Genomic DNA, 21,397 nt, shown 5'->3' on the forward strand with positions numbered 1-21,397 from the left:
CCAGTTTAATGAACCCCGCCATATCATTTACCCAGGCCTCCAGTCCGGGGGATTTCGCCTCCTTCCACATGAGTAGGATCCTGCGCCGGGCTACTAGGGACGCAAAGGCCACAACGTCGGCCTCTTTCGCCTCCTGCACTCCCGGCTCTTCCGCAACTCCAAATAGAGCTAACCCCCAGCCTGGTTTGACCCGGGCCTTCACCACCCACGAAATCACTCCCGTCACTCCCTTCCAATACCCTTCCAGTGCCGGGCACGCCCAAAACATATGTGCGTGGTTTGCCGGGCTCCTGCCACACCTCCCACATTTGTCCTCCACTCCAAAGAACCTGCTCAATCTTGCTCCCGTTATGTGTGCTCTATGTAGCACCTTAAATTGAATCAGGCTAAGCCTGGCGCATGAGGAAGAGGAATTTACCCTGCTTAGGGCATCAGCCCACATACCCTCCTCTATCTCCTCCCCTAGTTCTTCTTCCCACTTTCCTTTTAGTTCGCCCACCGACTCCTCCCCCTCTTCCCTCATCTCTCGGTAAATCTCTGAGACCTTGCCCTCTCTGACCCACACCCCCGAAAGCACCCTGTCCTGTATCCCCTGTGTCGGGAGCAACGGAAATTCCCTCACCTGTTGTCTAGTAAACGCCCTCACCTGCATATATCTCAAGAAATTTCCCCGGGGCAACTTATACTTTTCCTCCAATGCTCCCAAGCTCGCAAAAGTCCCATCTATAAATAAATCTCCCACCCTCCTAATTCCCAACTGGTACCAGCTCTGAAATCCTCCATCCATTCTTCCTGGGGCGAACCTATGGTTGTTCCTGATAGGGGACCCCACCAGGGCTCCCCGCACCCCTCTCTGTCGCCTCCACTGTCCCCAGATATTCAATGTTGCCGCCACCACCGGGTTCGTGGTAAACCTTTTAGGTGAGATCGGTAGCGGCGCCGTCACCAGCGCCTCTAAACTCGTCCCTTTACAGGACTTTCTCTCCAGTCTTTTCCACGCCGCTCCTTCACCCTCCATCATCCATTTACGTATCATTGCCACATTGGCGGCCCAATAATAATCGCCCAAGTTCGGTAGTGCCAATCCTCCTCTGTCCCTACTACGCTGAAGGAACCCCCTCCTTACTCTCGGAACTTTCCCTGCCCACACGAAGCTCGTGATGCTCCTGTCTATTTTATTAAAAAAGGTCTTGGTGATTAGTATAGGGAGACATTGAAATACAAATAAGAACCTCGGGAGGACCATCATCTTAATTGCTTGCACCCTGCCTGCCAGCGATAGAGGCTGCATGTCCCACCTCTTGAAGTCCTCCTCCATTTGTTCTACCAACCGTGTCAGATTAAGTCTGTGCAAGGTTCCCCAGCTCCTAGCGATCTGAATCCCCAGGTATCGGAAGTTTCTTTCCACTTTCCTTAGAGGCAAGCCTTCTATCTCTCTACTCTGGTCCCCTGGATGTATCACAAATAATTCACTCTTCCCCATGTTTAGCCTATACCCCGAGAAATCCCCGAACCCCCTCAAAATTCGCATAACCTCTATCATCCCCCCCGCTGGGTCCGACACGTATAATAGGTCATCCGCGTATAACGAGACTCGGTGTTCTTCTCCCCCTCTAATCACCCCTCTCCATTTCCTGGAGTCTCTCAACGCCATGGCCAGAGGTTCAATTGCCAACGCGAACAACAATGGAGACAGCGGGCATCCCTGTCTTGTTCCCCTATATAGTCGGAAATACTCCGATCTATGTCGACCTGTAACTACGCTTGCCGTTGGAGCCCCATAAAGAAGTCTAACCCAGCTAATAAACCCATTCCCAAACCCAAACCTCCTTAACACTTCCCATAAATACTCCCACTCCACCCTATCAAATGCCTTCTCTGCGTCCATTGCCGCCACTATCTCTGCCTCCCCCTCCACTGGGGGCATCATTATCACCCCTAATAGTCGTCGCACGTTAACATTCAGTTGTCTCCCTTTTACGAACCCTGTCTGGTCTTCGTGCACCACCCCCGGGACACAGTCCTCTATCCTCGATGCCAGTACCTTTGCCAGCAATTTGGTGTCCACGTTCAATAGTGAAATAGGTCTATAGGACCCGCACTGCAACGGATCTTTGTCCCTCTTCAAAATTAGCGATATCGTCGCCTCCGACATCGTCGGGGGTAGCGTCCCCCCTTCCCTGGCCTCATTGAACGTCCTCGCCATCAACGGGGCCAACAAGTCCACATATTTTCTGTAATACTCCACCGGGAACCCGTCTGGTCCTGGGGCCTTCCCTGCTTGCATGCTTCCCAGTCCCTTAATAACCTCGTCCACCCCAATCGGTGCCCCCAGGCCTACCACCCCCCGCTCCTCCACTTTCGGGAACCTCAATTGGTCCAGGAACTGCCGCATCCCCTCCTCTCCCTCTGGGGGTTGAGACCTATACAGTTCCGCATAGAAGGTCTTGAACACCTCATTTATCTTTCCTGCCCTTCACACCGTGTCTCCCCTTTCATCTCTAATTCCTCCTATCTCCCTCGCTGCTGCCCTCTTTTGCAATTGATGAGCCAACAGGCGACTAGCCTTTTCCCCATATTCATACCTCCTCCCCTGTGCCTTCCTCCACAGTACCTCCGCCTTTCTGGTGGTCAGAAGGTCAAATTCCGTCTGGAGTCGTCTCCTTTCCCTGTACAACTCCTCCTCCGGGGTCTCTGCAAGTTCCCTATCCACCCTTAAAATCTCCCCCAGTAATCTTTCCCTTTCCTTGGCCTCTGTTTTCCTTTTGTGGGCCCCAATGGAGATCAGCTCTCCTCTGACCACCGCTTTTAGTGCTTCCCAGACCACTCCCACAGGGACCTCGACGTCGTCATTGACCTCCAGGTATCTCTCAATACACCCCCGCACTCTTGCACACATTCCCTCATCCGCCATCAGTCCCACATCTAATCGCCAGAGTGTTCTCTGCTCCCTATCCTCTCCTAATTCCAGGTCCACCCAATGTGGGGCATGATCCGAAACCGCTATGGCTGAGTACTCAGCTTCTTCCACCCTAGAGATCAACGACCTTCCCAAAACAAAAAAATCTATCCGGGAGTACACTTTATGGACATGGGAGAAGAAGGAAAACTCCCTAGCCCTAGGTCTAAGAAATCGCCATGGATCCACTCCCCCCATTTGGTCCATAAACCCCTTAAGTACCTTAGAACACAGAACATAGAACAATACAGCGCAGTACAGGCCCTTCGGCCCACGATGTTGCACCGAAACAAAAGCCATCTAACCTACACTATGCCATTATCATCCATATGTTTATCCAATAAACTTTTAAATGCCCTCAATGTTGGCGAGTTCACTACTGTAGCAGGTAGGGCATTCCACGGCCTCACTACTCTTTGCGTAAAGAACCTACCTCTGACCTCTGTCCTATATCTATTACCCCTCAGTTTAAAGTTATGTCCCCTCGTGCCAGCCATATCCATCCGCGGGAGAAGGCTCTCACTGTCCACCCTATCCAACCCCCTGATCATTTTGTATGCCTCTATTAAGTCTCCTCTTAACCTTCTTCTCTCCAACGAAAACAACCTCAAGTCCGTCAGCCTTTCCTCATAAGATTTTCCCTCCATACCAGGCAACATCCTGGTAAATCTCCTCTGCACCCGCTCCAAAGCCTCCACGTCCTTCCTATAATGCGGTGACCAGAACTGTACGCAATACTCCAAATGCGGCCGGACCAGAGTTCTGTACAGCTGCAACATGACCTCCCGACTCCGGAACTCAATCCCTCTACCAATAAAGGCCAACACTCCATAGGCCTTCTTCACAACCCTATCAACCTGGGTGGCAACTTTCAGGGATCTATGTACATGGACACCTAGATCCCTCTGCTCAGCCACACTTTCAAGAACTTTACCATTAGCCAAATATTCCGCATTCCTGTTATTCCTTCCAAAGTGAATCACCTCACACTTCTCTATATTAAACTCCATTTGCCACCTCTCAGCCCAGCTCTGCAGTTTATCTATATCCCTCTGTAACCTGCTACATCCTTCCACACTATCGACAACACCACCGACTTTAGTATCGTCTGCAAATTTACTCACCCACCCTTCTGCGCCTTCCTCTAGGTCATTGATAAAAATGACAAACAGCAACGGCCCCAGAACAGATCCTTGTGGTACTCCACTTGTGACTGTACTCCATTCTGAACATTTCCCATCAACCACCACCCTCTGTCTTCTTTCAGCTAGCCAATTTCTGATCCACATCTCTAAATCACCCTCAATCCCCAGCCTCCGTATTTTTTGCAATAGCCTACCGTGGGGAACCTTATCAAACGCTTTGCTGAAATCCATATACACCACATCAACTGCTCTACCCTCGTCTACCTGTTCAGTCACCTTGGCCGCTGCCGGCCTTCTTCCGGTCCTTGAGCTGGATCTATCTAGCCCCGGGTCCAGCACCGTATTAAAGTCCCCTCCTAAAATCAAGTTTCCTACCTCCAGGTCCGGTATACGCCCCAGCATCCGTCTCATAAATCCCGCATCGTCCCAGTTTGGGGCATACACATTAACCAACACGACCTCCATTCCCTCCAGCCTGCCACTCACCATTACATATCTACCTCCGCTATCTGCTACGATGTCCTTTGCTTCAAATGCTACCCGTTTCCCCACCAAAATGGCCACCCCTCTATTCTTTGCGTCCAGTCCTGAGTGGAACACCTGTCCCACCCATCCTTTCCTTAGCCTAACTTGGTCCGCCACCTTTAGGTACGTCTCTTGGAGCATAACCACGTCTGCCCTTAGTCCTTTCAAATGCGCGAGCACGCGGGCCCTTTTTATCGGTCCATTCAGCCCTCTCACGTTCCACGTGATCAGCCTCACTAGGGGGCTACCTGCCCCCCTCCCGTGTCGACTAGCCATTACCTTCTCTAGGCCAGTCCCATATCCCGCCTCTGCGCTCCCGCTCGCTCCCCCAGCGTCACACACCATCCCCGCCCACCCACTCTTTAGCCATTTCCTTTTGGATTTCCGCAGCAGCAACCCAGTTGTCCCCCCCCTCCCCCTCCCTCCCTCCCCCCCTCCCCGCTAGATCTCTTTCTAGCATGATTGCTCCCCCCATATTACTTCCGTAAGTCAGCTGACTTCAACGGACCCCGGCTACTCCTGCTCACTCCTCGACCCCCCATGTGGGGAACTCCCATCCGCCTTGCGCCTGTCTTCCCGCCTTATTCTTTCTGGCGCGGGAACATCCCTTTACCTGACCCGCCTCTTATGGCGCAGCTCCCTTTCCCCTCCCCCTCCCTTTCCCCATTCTCCAACTATGTCCCGTCTTTCCCCCCTCACCGGCGCCCACATTTCCCCAATGTCTCCCCCCTTCCCAATTTACTTCTCAATTAACTTCAACCATAACATTAACAATAACATTTCCTGCAGCATCAGTCCCTCAGTTCCGATCCAATTTCTCTTCTTTGATGAAGGTCCATGCTTCCTCCGCCGTCTCGAAATAATGGTGTCTCTCCTGATACGTGACCCATAGTCTTGCCGGCTGCAGCATCCCAAACTTCACCTTCCTTTTATGCAACACCTCTTTGGCTCAGTTGAAGCTCGCCCTCCTTCTCGCCACCTCCGCACTCCAATCCTGGTATACCCGTACCACTGCATTCTCCCATCTGCTACTCCGCACCTTTTTAACATAGAACATAGAACATAGAACAATACAGCGCAGTACAGGCCCTTCGGCCCACGATGTTGCACCGAAACAAAAGCCATCCAACCTACACTATGCCATTATCATCCATATGTTTATCCAATAAACTTTTAAATGCCCTCAATGTTGGCAAGTTCACCACTGTAGCAGGTAGGGCATTCCACGGCCTCACTACTCTTTGCGTAAAGACCACGGCCTCACTACTCTTTGCGTAAAGATTTTAGCCCATTTTTAGCCCATCTCAGGACCTCTTCTCTATCCTTAAGGCGGTAAAATCGCACGATTATCGCCCTGGGTGGTTCTCCCGCTTTTGGTCTTCTCGCCGGAATCCGATTTGCCCACTCCACCTCCAAGGGGCCCGTAGGGGCCTCAGCACCCATCAGTGAACTCAGCATCGTACTTGCGTATGCTCCACAGTCCACTCCTTCCACACCCTCAGGGAGACCCAGTATCCAAAGGTTCTTCCTTCGCGCTCCATTTTCTAGGGCTTCGATCCTTTCAGTACACTTTTTATGAAGTGCCTCGTGCGTCTGTGTCTTAACCGCCAGGCCCAGGATCTCGTCCTCAATATCTGTCACCTTCTGCTCCACCACGCGGAGCTCTGTCTCCTGGGTCTTTAATGTCTCCTTGAGCCCCTCCATTGCCTGTAGCAACGGGGTCAGCACCTCCCTCTTCAGCAGCTCCACGCACCGTCTCACAATTTCATCCTGCTCAGGCCCCCATGTCGCCTGCGCTTTCTCCGCCGCCATCTTGTACTTCTCTCTTTCTGACCCTTTGGTCGACGATTCCTCGCGCTGCAGCCGCCGCCGCCGGTTTTTTCCTCCTTCGTTTGTGGGGGACTCCCTTCTCACACACCCCACACCGGGTTGCGTCGTCGAAAAATTCCCCGTTGGGGCTCTTAAAAGAGCCCGAAGGTCCGTCGGAGCTGGAGCCGCCGAAGCGTGCGGCTAGCTAGGCATCACCGCAACCGGAAGTCCCTTCAGTGGCCTTGATGAGGTCTTTTCACAGTTGTTCCCTCTGCTGCTAGAATTCACCTTTGATACAGGCCCTCGGGTCAGCTTGCAGCTTTAAGCTTGCCCTTCCCCCGCCTGCATGCTGGAAGAGGCCCTGTTTATCCTGCAGTTGCAGCCAAATCTTTTACTGTTTCTGCCGTGTCTGGCAACCCAGAGACATACCCTTCCTGGGGGACACTGTCGGGGGAATATTGCAGCCTTCTTCCCACACCGGGAAATGTCAAACAAATGCCGTGGGGGCCCTGTAAAAGAGCCCAAAAGTCCGTTCCAAGCAGGAGCTGCCGAATATGCGACCTAGCTCTGCATAGACCCGGAAGCCTGTTGGTCCCATACTTAATGACGCAGCCTCTAGTTATTTGTCATAAAAAATTCCACAGATTCACTACTCTCAGGGAAGAAATTCCTCCTCATCTCAGTCTTCCATCTCTTACTCTGAGATTATCCCTCTGGTCCTAGACTCTCTCACAAAGGGAAACAACCTCTCAGCATATACCCTGTCAAGCCCCTGGAGAATCCAGTAATACTGGAGGAGGTTGAAGAAAAACAGAAGGAAGATCTACCTTTACACCATGACCTTCCAGGTAAATCACTAGGGTGTGGACAGTGAGAAGGGGAGCTGGTCTCAAAATAATAGTGGAGAACCACTATTAAAATAATGGCATAGTAATAAATCGGAAGTAGAAGCGAATCTGCAGGGGAGGGGTCTGAGGCTGGACTAAGGGGCCTCTTGAGAAGCTAGCCATTGGAACCCATGCCTTTTGCAGCGTTGTAACAGGGAATGTAGGAGTCATTGTCTTAACACCATAGTCACTGCATTTCAATATTAACACACAGCAATGTGGAAATTGGGAATGCAGGCACACGCGACGCAGGCACAGGTGATGCAGATATGTCATCCCATCAATTAAAGACTTTCATGTGATTTCCAGAATTGGTATTCATACCGTGCCAAAGGGAATCCAGTCATTAATCATAAGTATAAAAGCAAATTACTGCGGATGCTGGAATCTGAAACCAAAACAGAAAATGCTGTAAAATCTCAGCAGGTCTGGCAGCATCTGACGGGAGAGAAAAGAGCTAACGTTTCATGTCCAGATGACCCTTTGTCAAAGCTAAAAGGCATAGAAAGTGGGAGATATTTATACTGTGGGGTGAGAGAATGAAAGATGAGTCATAGCCACAGAAACCAAGAGAAAAGACGGCTGATGGCAGTCCCCAGAGAGAATAAAAAGTGTGAAAGGCCAAACAGCAGAGAAACTAAAATCAGAGGGTAAACTGTGACAGATGCAGGGGGGAAAGGGAGAAGCAAAGAGGAGAAAAGGTAAGGAGAGGGGAATAAGATAGGGGGGAGACCAAATGCAGACTGGGTGATCGCTTTGCTTAGCACCTTCAATCTGTGCTCATTCAGGACCCTGACCTTCCCGTTGCTTGCCATTTTAACACAAGACCCTGCTCCCATGCCCACATGTCTGTTCTTAGCCTGCTGCAATGTTCCAGTGAAGTTCAACGCAAACTGGAGGAACAACATCTCATCTTCCAGTTAGGCACGCTGCAGCCTTCCGGTCTCAACATCGAATTCAACAACTTCAGATGATCAGCTCTACCCCATTTTGAGCCATTTGTTTTCATTTCATTTTAACTGTCTTTTACCTTTTATTTCTTTCTTGTCTTTCTTTATATATATCACCCCCGTTATCTTATCTCCATCTCCTTATCTTTTTCCCCCTTCGCTTCTCCCTTCCCCCCAACATCTGCAACAGTTTACCCTCTGATGTTAGTTTCTCTGCTGTTTGGCCTTTCACCTTTATTTTGTCTGCCATCAGCCCTCTTTTCTCTTGGTTTCTGTGGCTATGACTCATCTTTCATTCCCTCACCCCACAAGATAAATATCTCCCATTTTCTATGCCTTTTAGCTTTGACAAAGGGTCACCTGGACTCAAAACGTTAGCTCTTTTCTCTCCTGTCAGATGCTGCCAGACCTGCTGAGATTAATCATAAGCAACTTATTGTTAATTTGTATGGCAGATCTGAGATTGGAGCATTGAGCGAAATCAGGACGCGCATGTCATTGAAACCTCTGGGTTTCAGATGTTAAGTCTCAAGGATGGCATCATGATCACCTTGATGTGTCTGTTAGCACCTCAGACACAAGGCTGCACGAGCAACAAGGCTAGTCGGGTTGAAGACACTATAGACAATTACAATTGCTTTTAGTCCAGAATTGTGAGCGTCACTATTTTTACCCTTTATTCATTACTCTATTCACTCTATCATTTCAGAAAGACGGACAAAACAGTTATGTATCGAGGGCTCAATGCCGCCTTTTTGAATGTTCTTTTGTGGGCAGCACGGTAGCACAGTGGGTAGCACTGTTGCCTCACAGCGCCAGGGTCCCAGGTTCGATTCCCGGCTTGGGTCACTGTCTGTGTGGAGTCTGCACGTTCTCCCTGTGTCTGCGTGGGTTTCCTCCGGGTGCTCCGGTTTCAAAGAACAAAGAAATGTACAGCACAGGAACAGGCCCTTCGGCCCTCCAAGCCCATGCCGACCATGCTGCCCGACTAAACTACAATCTTCTACACTTCCTGGGTAGGTATCCCTCTATTCCCATCCTATTCATGTATTTGTCAAGATGCCCCTTAAAAGTCACTATCGTCCCTGCTTCCACCACCTCCTCCGGTAGCGAGTTCCAGGCACCCACTACCCTCTGCGTAAAAAAACTTGCCTCGTACATCTACTCTAAACCTTGCCCCTCTCACCTTAAACCTATGCCCCCTAGTAATTGACCCCTCTACCCTGGGGAAAAGCCTCTGACTATCCACTCTGTCTATGCCCCTCATAATTTTGTATACCTCTATCAGGTCTCCCCTCAACCTCCTTCGTTCCAGTGAGAACAAACCGAGTTTATTCAATCGCTCCTCATAGCTAATGCCCTCCATACCAGGCAACATTCTGGTAAATCTCTTCTTTCCTCCCCCAATCTTTCCTCCCACAAGTCCCGAAAGACGTACTGTTAGGTAAATTGGACATTCTGAATTCTCCCTCGGTGTACCCGAACAGGGGCCGGAATGTGGTGACTGGGGGCTTTTCACAGTAACTTCATTGCAGTGTCAATGTAAGCCTACTTGTGACACTAAAGATTATTATTATTAATACAATGAAGGAGGAGAAGAGGGAGAGGCGATGTGGAGCACAGCTTCATCTGCACTTGTCCTGAGCTCTGATGGATCACATCTGCCACATTCTTTGAGAGGTACAAAGCAGTTATAACTGGACACCCATGGAGTGTCCTGAGTGGAGGACCCCAGGGTGTTTGGCAAATGCTCATCCCCCTTGTGGGTTCCCAGATCCTCCTCCCCGACAAGAAAGAGCACCTGGAGGGCAAACAAGGTGTCTCGCCTCCACTCACACAGACACACCTAGTGCCCACCCCTGTGTTTGGCCACGTTATCCAGAGCCACGACATCAGATAGAACATGGATGGGCTCCTCCACTCTGCTGAATATGTGCCACGGTTCTAGAACATAGAAATAGAACATAGAACAATACAGCGCAGTACAGGCCCTTCGGCCCACGATGTTGCACCGAAACAAAAGCCATCTAACCTACACTATGCCATTATCATCCATATGTTTATCCAATAAACTTTTAAATGCCCTCAATGTTGGCGAGTTCACTACTGTAGCAGGTAGGGCATTCCACGGCCTCACTACTCTTTGTGTAAAGAACCTACCTCTGACCTCTGTCCTATATCTATTACCCCTCAGTTTAAAGTTATGTCCCCTCGTGCCAGCCATATCCATCCGCGGGAGAAGGCTCTCACTGTCCACCCTATCCACCCCCCTGATCATTTTATATGCCTCTATTAAGTCACCTCTTAACCTTCTTCTCTCCAACGAAAACAACCTCAAGTCCATCAGCCTTTCCTCATAAGATTTTCCCTCCATACCAGGCAACATCCTGGTAAATCTCCTCTGCACCCGCTCCAAAGCCTCCACGTCCTTCCTATAATGCGGTGACCAGAACTGTACGCAATACTCCAAATGCGGCCGTACCAGAGTTCTGTACAGCTGCAACATGACCTCCCGACTCCGGAACTCAATCCCTCTACCAATAAAGGCCAACACTCCATAGACCTTCTTCACAACCCTATCAACCTGGGTGGCAACTTTCAGGGATCTATGTACATGGACACCTAGATCCCTCTGCTCATCCAAACTTTCAAGAACTTTTCCATTAGCCAAATATTCCCCATTCCTGTTATTCCTTCCAAAGTGAATCACCTCACACTTCTCTACATTAAACTCCATTTGCCACCTCTCAGCCCAGCTCTGCAGCTTATCTATATCCCTCTGTAACCTGCTACATCCTTCCACACTATCGACAACACCACCGACTTTAGTATCGTCTGCAAATTTACTCACCCACCCTTCTGCGCCTTCCTCTAGGTCATTGATAAAAATGACAAACAGCAACGGCCCCAGAACAGATCCTTGTGGTACTCCACTTGTGACTGTACTCCATTCTGAACATTTCCCATCAACCACCACCCTCTGTCTTCTTTCAGCTAGCCAATTTCTGATCCACATCTCTAAATCACCCTCAATCCCCAGCCTCCGTATTTTTTGCAATAGCCTACCGTGGGGAACCTTTTCAAACGCTTTGCTGAAATCCATATACACCACATCAACTGCTCTACCCTCGTCTACCTGTTCAGTCACCTTCTCAAAGAACTCAATAAGGTTTGTGAGGCATGACCTACCCTTCACAAAGCCATGCTGACTATCCCTGATCATATTATTCCTATCTAGATGATTATAAATCTTGTCTCTTATAATCCCCTCCAAGACTTTACCCACTACAGACGTGAGGCTCACCGGTCTATAGTTGCCGGGGTTGTCTCTGCTCCCCTTTTTGAACAAAGGGACCACATTTGCTGTCCTCCAGTCCTCTGGCACTATTCCTGTAGCCAATGATGACATAAAAATCAAAGCCAAAGGTCCAGCAATCTCTTCCCTGGCCTCCCAGAGAATCCTAGGATAAATCCCATCAGGTCCCGGGGACTTATCTATTTTCAGCCTGTCCAGAATTGCCAACACCTCTTCCCTACGTACATCAATGCCATCTATTCTATTAGCCTGGGGCTCAGCATTCTCCTCCACAACATTATCTTTTTCCTGAGTGAATACTGACGAAAAATATTCATTTAGTATCTCGCCTATCTCTTCAGACTCCACACACAATTTCCCATCCCTGTCCTTGACTGGTCCTACTCTTTCCCTAGTCATTCGCTTATTCCTGACATACCTATAGAAAGCTTTTGGGTTTTCCTTGATCCTTCCTGCCAAATACTTCTCATGTCCCCTCCTTGCTCGTCTTAGCTCTCTCTTTAGATCCTTCCTCGCTACCTTGTAACTATCCATCGCCCCAACCGAAACTTCACACTTCATCTTCACATAGGCCTCCTTCTTCCTCTTAACAAGAGATTCCACTTCCTTGGTAAACCACGGTTCCCTCGCTCGACGCTTTCCTCCCTGTCTGACCGGTACATACTTATCAAGAACACGCAGTAGCTGATCCTTGAACAAGCCCCACTTATCCAGTGTGCCCAACACTTGCAGCCTACTTCTCCACCTTATCCCCCCCAAGTCACGTCTAATGGCATCATAATTGCCCTTCCCCCAGCTATAACTCTTGCCCTGCGGTGTATACTTATCCCTTTCCATCATTAACGTAAACGTCACCGAATTGTGGTCACTGTCCCCAAAGTGCTCTCCTACCTCCAAATCCAACACCTGGCCTGGTTCATTACCCAAAACCAAATCCAACGTGGCCTCGCCTCTTGTTGGCCTGTCAACATATTGTTTCAGGAAACCCTCCTGCACACACTGTACAAAAAACGATCCATCTATTGTACTCGAACTATATCTTTTCCAGTCAATATTTGGAAAGTTAAAGTCTCCCATAATAACTACCCTGTTACTTTCGCTCATATCCAGAATCATCTTCGCCATCCTTTCCTCTACATCCCTACAACTATTAGGAGGCCTATAAAAAACTCCCAACAGGGTGACCTCTCCTTTCCTGTTTCTAACTTCAGCCCATACTACCTCGGAAGAAGAGTCCCCATCTAGCATCCTCTCCGCCACCGTAATACTGCTCTTGACTAGCAGCGCCACACCTCCCCCTCTTTTGCCTCCTTCTCTGAGCTTACTAAAACACCTAAACCCCGGAACCTGCAACATCCATTCCTGTCCCTGCTCTATCCATGTCTCCGAAATGGCCACAACATCGAAGTCCCAGGTACCAACCCATGCTGCCAGTTCCCCTACCTTGTTTCGTATACTCCTGGCATTGAAGTAGACACACTTCAAACCACCTACCTGAACACTGGCCCCCTCCTGCGACGTCAAATCTGTGCTCCTGACCTCTATACTCTCATTCTCCCTTACCCTAAAACTACAATCCAGGTTCCCACTACTGTCTGATGTTCTGCCGCCTGTTGTTGCCAGGACCATAAGACCATCAGACACAGGAGCAGAATTAGGCCACTCGGCCCACTGAGTCTGCTCCGCCATTCAATCATGGCTGATATTTTTCTCATCCCCATTCTCCTGCCTTCTCCCCATAATCCCTGATCCCCTTATTAATTAAGAACCTATCTATCTCTGTCTTAAAGACACTCAGTGAATTGGCCTCCACAGCCTTCTGCGGCAAAGAGTTCCACAGATTCACCACCCTCTGGCTGAAGAAATTCCTCCTCATCTCTGTTTTAAAGGATCGTCCCTTTAGTCTGAGATGGTGTCCTCTGCTTCTAGTTTTTCCTACAAGTGGAAACATCCTCTCCATGTCCACTCTATCCAGGCCTCGCAGTATCTTGTAAGTTTCAATAAAATCCCCCCTCATCCTTCTAAACTCCAACGAGTACAGACCCAGAGTCCTCAACCGTTCCTCATACGACAAGTTCTTCATTCCAGGGATCATTCTTGTGAACCTCCTCTGGACCCTTTCCAAGACCAGCACATCCTTCCTTAGATACGGGGTCCAAAACTGCTCACAATACTCCAAATGGGGTCTGACCAGAGCCTTATACAGCCTCAGACGTACACCCCTGGCCTTGTATTCTGGCCCTCTCGACATGAATGCTAACATTGCATTTGCCTTCTTAACTGCCGACTGAACCTTTTTGATAACCTTCAGAGAATCATGAACAAGGACTCCCAAGTCCCTTTGTGCTTTTGATTTTCTAAGCATTTCCCCATTTAGAAAATAGTCTATGCCTAGATTCCTCCTTCCAAAGTGCATAACCTCACACTTTTCCACATTGTATTCCATCTGCCACTTCATTGCCCACTCTCGTAGCTTGTCCAAGTCCTTCTGCAGCCCCCTTGCTTCCTCAATACTACCTGTCCCTCTACAGATCTTTATATCATCTGCAAACTTAGCAACAGTGCCTTCAGTTCCTTCTTCCAGATCATTAATGTATATTGTAAAAAATTGTGGTCCCAGCACAGACCCCTGAGGCACACCACTAGTCACTGGCTGCCACCCTGAAAAATACCTCTTTATCCCCACTCTCTGCCTTCTGCCAGTCAGTCAATCCTCTATCCATGCCAGGATCTTACCCTTAACACCATGGGCTCTTAACTTATTTAACAGTCTCCGATGCGGCACCTTGTCAAAGGCCTTCTGGAAATCTAAATAAATCACGTCCACTGGTTCTCCTTTGTCTAACTTCCTTGTTACCTCCCCAAAGAACTCTAGTAACATATTTGTTAGACGTGACCTCCCTTTGAGCCGTAGAGTTTTACAGCACAGAAAGAGGCCCTTCGCCCACTGTGTCTGTGCTGGCCATCAAGCATCTATCTATTCAAATCCATGTTCCAGCACTTGGTCTGTAGCTTTGTCTGCTCTGGCGTTTCCAGCGCTCATCTAAATGCTTCTTAAATGTTGTGGGGGTTCCAGTCTCTACCACCCTTTCTCCTCTCTAAAGCTCCTGCACATCACCTTAAATCTATGCCGCCTGGTTGTAGACCCTCTACTAAAGGGAAATGTTTCTTCCTATCTACCCTATTTAGGCCCTTCAAAAGTTTGTTTACCTTAATCAGGCCCCCTCAGCCTTCGCTGTTCTAAGGAAAATAGCCCAGCCTAACCGGCCTCTCTTCATAGCTGAAACACTCCAGCCCAGGCAACATCCTGGTGAATCTCCTCTGTATGTTTTCTAGTTCAATCACATCCTTCCTATAGTGTGGTGACCAGAACTACTCCAGCTCCTTAGTTTTGCTGACATTGAGGGAGAGATTGTTGTTGTTACACCATGCCACCAGGTTCTCTATCTCCCTCTGTATTCTGACTCGTCGTTGTTCAAGATCCAACCCACTATGTTCGTGTCATCAGCAAACTTGTAGATGGAGGTGGAGCCAAATTTTGCCACACGGTCATGTGTGTATAGAGTGCATAGTAGGGGCTAAGTATGCAGCCTTGCGAGGCCCCGGTGTTGAGGACTATTATGGAGGTGGTGTTGTTGTTCATTCTTACTGATTGTGGCCTATCTGTCAGGAGGTCGAGGATCCAGTTGCAGAGTGGGGATCCAAGTCCTAAATTTTGACATGCGCTTGGCTGGGATTATGGTGTTGAAGGCGGAGCTGTAGTCAATGAATAGGAGTCTGACGTAGGAGTCCTTGTTGTCAAAATGCTCCAGGGATGAGTGTAGAGCCAGGGAGATGGTGTTTGCTGTGGACCGGTTGTGACGGTATGCAAATTGCAGTGGATCAAGGCATTCTGGGAGTATGGAGTTGATGTGTCTCATGACGAACCACTCGAAGCACTTCATTATGATCGGTATCAAGGCCACAGGACGGTAGTCATTGAGGCACGTTGCCTGGTTCTTCTTTAGCACCAGTATGATGATGGTGGTCTTCTTGAAGCAGGTGGGAACCTCGGAAAGGAGTAGGGAGAGTTTGAAAATTCTGCGAACACATCTGCCAGCTAAACCGCACAGGCTCTGAGTGCACGACCAGGGACCCCATCCCGACCCGTCGCCTTCCAAGGGTTCACTTTCAAGAAGGCCGATCTGACTTCGGAAGCTGTGACGGTGGATGGGGGTGTGTCCGAGGCGGCTGGAGCACTCGACAGAGGTTTGATGGTTTCCTGCTCGAAGCGAGCATAGAATGCATTGAGTTCATCGGGGAGGGGTGTGCTGCTGCCAGAAATTCTACTCGGCTTTGCTTTGAAGCCTGTTACGTTGTTTAAGCCTTGCCACAACCAACGAGAGTCCGTGTTGTTAATCTGTGACTCTAGCTTAGTCTGATATTGTCTCTTGGCATCCCTGATGGCTTTGCGGAGGTACCACATAATGGCACGACATTAACTGTCCTCCAGTCCACTGGCACCTCACATGTGGCCAGAGAGGATTTGAAAATTAACGTCAGAGCCCTTGCCTCATACAGCAGCCTAGGATACATGTCATCTGGGCCTGGGGATTAATCCACTTTAAAAAAAACTCATTTCCAATTAAGGGGCAATTAAACATTTTCAATTCACCTACCCTGTACATCTTTGGGGTGTGGGGGTGAGACCCATGCAGACACGGGGAGAATGTACAAACTCCACACGGACAGTGACCCGGGACCGAACCCAGATCCTTGGTACCGTGAGACAGCAGTGTTAACCACTGCACCAGCGTGCCTCCCCTGGGATTTATCCACATTTAAGCCTGCGAAAACCGCTAACATCTCATCCCTGTCAATGCTAATCTGTTCAATTATATCACAGTCCCCCTCCCTGCTTTCTATACCTACGTCATCCTTCTCTAAACTGAACGCAGATGCAAAGTATTCATTTGAAACCTTACCTATGTCGTTCAACTCCACACACAGATTGCCACTTTGATTCTGAATAGGCCCTACTTTTACCCTGACCATCCTCTTGCCCTTAATCTACTTAGGAAATACCTTGGGTTTCTCCTTTATTTTCCCTGATGGGCACAATATTTAAACACCACCCAAGCACACACATTTCACTCTCTTCAGCTCAGTTGTCTCCAGGAGCCCCACAGCGATGTCTGGAAACCAGACAATGGTTGCAAGCCAGAAGGAGAAAGCTTCATCCCACTTCAACACCCTCAAGGCCTTGAGCTGAAGAGTGCAGCAGCATAGAGATGTTCTGTACCCCAGGGAGAACTCCAAGAAGCACACCAGCCTCACCTCTCCAGCCTGGTAGGCCATAGCAGAGGAGATCAGCGTAGTTCAACAAGGACTCTTACATCAGGTTCCTATTATTGACTACCGCTCCGCCTTCAACACCATAATCCCGGCCAAGCTCATATCAAAGCACCAAACCCTCCATGATAGTCCTCAATACCTGGGCCCCACAAGGCTGCATACTTAGTTAACCACTCTCTATACTCTCTATACACACACGACTGCGTGGCAAAATTTGGTTCCAAATCCATCTACAGGTTTGCTGACGATACGACCATAGTGGTCCGGATCTCGAATAACGATGAGTCAGAATACAGGAGGGAGATAGAGAACCTAGTGGAGTGGTGTAGCGACAACAATCTCTCCCTCAATGTTAGCAAGACTAAAGAGCTGGGGTGGGATTCTGCCGAATCCCCGCGATGGCCCGACGCCAGCATAAAGAACACCGCGAACCACTTCAGCGTCGGGCCGACCAGAAGTTGCGGAATTCTCCGCACTTCTGGGGGCTAGGCCAGCGGCGGAGTAGTTGGCGCCGCACCAGTCGGCGCCAAAGGACCGGCGCGAGTTAGCGCATGCGCAGACCGGCTGGCGTATTCTAGCGCATGCGCGGGGGGGGGGGGGGGGGGTGTCTTCTCCGCGCCTGCCATGGCTGGGCCCTAAAGGGGCCGGCGTGGAAGGAAGGAGTGCCCCCACGGCACAGGCCACCCGCAGATCAGTGGGCCCCGATCACGGGCCAGGCCACCGTGGGGGCCACCGTGGGCCACGCTGCCAACGGCCCCCAACCGACGCGGCATGGTCCCTGTCCCCGCCTGAAAACCGGCGCGCAGAATACGGCAGCTGCCGTCGGAGCGGCGGGGCGGGATTCACGCCGCTCCCCGGGGATTCTGCGACCCGGCGGGGAGTCGGAGAATCCCGCCCCTGGTCATTGACTTCAGGAAGCAAAGTACTGTACACACCCCTGTCTACATCAATGGTGCCGATGTGGAGATGGCTGACAGCTTCAAATTCCTAGGGGTGCACATCTCCAAAAATCTGTCCTGGTCCACCCACGTCGACGCTACGACCAAGAAAGCACAACAGCGCCTATACTTCCTCAGGAAGCTAAGGAAATTCGGCAAGTTCATATTGATGCTTATCAACTTTTACAGATGCACCATAGAAAGCATCCTATCGGGCTGCATCACAGCCTGGTATGGCAACTGCTCGGCCCAGGACCGCAAGAAACTACAGAGAGTCGTGAACACCGCCCAGTCCATCACACAAACCTGCCTCCCATCCATTGACTCCATCTACACCTCCCGCTGCCTGGGGAAAGCGGGCAGTATAATCAAAGATCCCATCACCCGGCTTACTCACTCTTCCAACTTCTTCCATCGGGCAGGAGATACAAAAGTCTGAGAACACGCACGAACAGACTCAGCTTCTTCCCCGCTGTTACCAGACTCCTAAACAACCCTCTTATGGACTGACCTGATTTCTTCAGACATCTTCTCTACTGAGCAGTACTACACTCCGTGTGCTTCACCCGATGCCTGTGTCTACGTATTTGCATTGTGTATTTATGTATGTCCTATGTATTTTTTGTGTATTTTATGTTTGCCCTGTGTGTTTTCTTTTCATGTATAGAATGATCGGTCTGAACTGTACTTAGAACAATACTTTTCATTGTACCTTGGTACACATGACAATAAACAAATCCAATCCAAGTCCTCGAAACTGATGGACTTCATCATAGGGCCCTAAAAATAGTGGCTGCAGAAATAGTAAATGCTTGAAAGGTTACTACACAAAATAAGAGCTCATGGTGTAGAGGTGACATATTAACATGGATACAGGATTGGTTAGCTAACAGGAAGCAGAGTAGGAATAAATATGGCATGTTTCTGTGACAGAAAGGGTGCAATTAGAAGTAGTTCAGAGAAGGCTCAGGTTATTGATTCCTGGGATGAGGGGAAAGTTGAGCAAAGGTTGGATCTGTATTGAGTTGAGTTTAGAAGAATGAGAGGTGATCTTATTGAAACATATAGGATTCTGAGGCGACTTGACTTGGTGGATGCTGAAAGGATGTTTTTCCTTTAGCGAGTGACTGGAACTGGCGGGACACAGTTTAAAAATAAGGGGTCTCCCATTTACCACAGAGATGAGATGAGGAGAATTATTTTTCTGAATGTTGTTAGTTTGAGAGTCTCTTTCCCAGTCATCAGTGGAAGCAGAGTCATTGAACATATTTAAGATTGAGTTAGATAGATTCTTGATTTATAAGCAGCTTAGAGAGGTAGGCAGGAAAGTAGAGGTTTGTAAGGGATGGGTTAATTCTGTCCACGGTGAGGATAGTGTTGAATGGGACGTAAAGCACCAGGTGTTCAAACTCAGGAGTTCTCATGCCAAGCTATGCTTGTTTAATACTTTATTTATCCCACTATTTACAACAGCTTGATGACTTTCCCAGCCACTTATCTCTCCTATACTTGTTTATTCCACTGTATAACTGAGAGGCCCTTCTGCTTGTTTGCTGGACTTCACCTCGGACCTGAGTCACGACAGGTGCCAGGAGCCGAATCTTGAAGCTGCCATCGACACTGGGGTCCCCGACGAGCTAATGGGCGAGAGATTCTTGTGTTGTATTCTTATATTATATTCTTATATCATATTATTCTTATCAATAAAGTAGAGTAGACGGACTTCTGTCGTTGTTCTCTTAATTACATTGTGTCCGAATAACAAAGAACCACTGGAGCAATCCAAAACAAGGGTACAATCAAATCAGGTATGATCTTATTAAAGTTCGAAAGGCTGAAAGGTCTACTTCTACTTCCAATTCATAACTACACAAAGTGCCACACAACCAAGTACTGGGGGCCCAGGTAAGTCTCGGTTCTCTTGGTTTGCCAGGAGAGTTCTCGGCTGAGGGATGGGGACCTGACAACAAAGGGGGAGGGAAGATCCGGTGGAGGGGTAGTGGCGTGTGGGGGTTGCGGACCTGGGAAGGAGGTGTCCCTCCTTCTTCCCTCTTCCGGTCCATTCCGTGCAGCCTTTCTCTAGTTGCTGACCTTTCGCTTGCCTAAAGGTTGCAGTCAGGCAGGAAGTGGCACATGAGTGGTCATTAATTGTCCATTTAAGGGTCTCCACTCGAGTGAAAGGGCGTGTTTAGGTGCCAAGAAGGACACCCAGAACGTTACAGACCCCCCCCCCCCCCCCCCCACCGCCTTCCCACCGGCAGGGTGTGCAAAATTCTGCCCTATTCTCCCTTACCGTAGGACGTGATCATTCCTGGTTAAATTCCACATTCAATTACTGTCACTTTGTTTTTTAGAATGCCACGATTATTCTGATGCACGTTTAGTTAAGTGGATTTACAAATCTTAAATCAATTGTAACCACATTTAAAATGATGTGCCATTTAAACCATGATATAAACCAACATTAAAATGCTGGAAACATGCAGCTGATCCACCAGTCTCCTCATAAACTGGCAACTCTTTAGCTGATTAAGATTTTACTCGTCACTGTTAATACAATTTTCTATCTCTATATTAGTTCTATGTTTCCAGCACTTGCAGTTATTTTTAGACTTGAACTCTAAGCTATGCAACTGTTGCAAAACTGCAGGAAGATTTGGTGCAGCTCTACCTGTAAATGGCTCCTTTGTCAGCTTCCATAGAGGTCTGAGATTCGGCAGGGACAGGGCTCGAAGCATCAGGGTCAGATTTGGTGCAACTCGGACCTGCTTCAGTGTTGCTGGACATCTGGGGTATGACTGGCATCTGGAAACACAGAGGTCAAATACAGCAGCTGAATGAACACGTACAACACTTCTCAAACTAAATGACAAATCCCAATATGATACAACCGTACACTTTTATGTGCTGAACTTTTTGTGTGTTGAACTTATGTGCTGAACTTATATGTCAATTTAGTTTTTCAGACCAATAACCTCTTTCCCAAACCCATCATTCCCAACTCTGCAGTCCCGGACGATGAGAATCAAATTTGGGGTTAAGTACAGTAACTTCATTTGACGTCTACTTGTGACAATAAGCGATTTTCATTTCATTCAAGGTAGAATAGTTTGGAAGAACAACTTTCGGTGAACAAGTGAAGTCATCAAACCTTCAAGGAAAACTTTACCAAGTGCAAGGAATTGGCTAAATCCTCGTCTGTGCCGTGTTTCTTATTAAAAAATGTTTTGTCATGCAACATTGCAGATTTTGTTTTAAACTCCAGACTTTGGTCAAGCTGAAAACACACGTAGTCTAATGTACTGGTCCAGGCCTCTCCCTTGATGCTATGTGGCATAGTCCATTTTGATGGACTTGGAAAGCAGGCATTCGGTGCCTCTGAGATTCTGATGCATTTTCTGTTCACGTTTGGGATTGGTCGCGCTGGTCAGAGATGCTGGAAGATTCTGAAAACCCAGGCCAGCACTATTTTGTCTCTGAGTTCTGTAGAGACTTGGAAAGCAGCACACAGCAAGACTCTCTATCAGCTTTCAG

The 21,397-nt window shown here is 48.9% G+C and overlaps 1 protein-coding gene across 4 annotated transcripts in view; it reads right to left on the reverse strand.

Annotated features, from left to right (window-relative positions):
• The window catches only part of LOC140427624 (homeobox protein PKNOX1-like), a 404,309-nt gene that overhangs the window by 205,927 nt on the left and 176,985 nt on the right, over window positions 1–21,397 (reverse strand). For 3 of the 4 annotated variants that reach the window (XM_072513041.1, XM_072513042.1, XM_072513043.1), the window contains exon 3: window positions 20,535–20,668. In XM_072513041.1, coding sequence (XP_072369142.1) covers window positions 20,535–20,668 — 134 coding nt within the window. Of the gene's footprint in view, window positions 1–20,534; window positions 20,670–21,397 lie in introns of those variants that run through there. The other variant, XM_072513044.1, reaches the window with a different exon arrangement.

Source organism: Scyliorhinus torazame, chromosome 8, assembly GCF_047496885.1.
Source record: "Scyliorhinus torazame isolate Kashiwa2021f chromosome 8, sScyTor2.1, whole genome shotgun sequence".
Classification (NCBI taxonomy): Eukaryota; Metazoa; Chordata; class Chondrichthyes; order Carcharhiniformes; family Scyliorhinidae; genus Scyliorhinus; species Scyliorhinus torazame.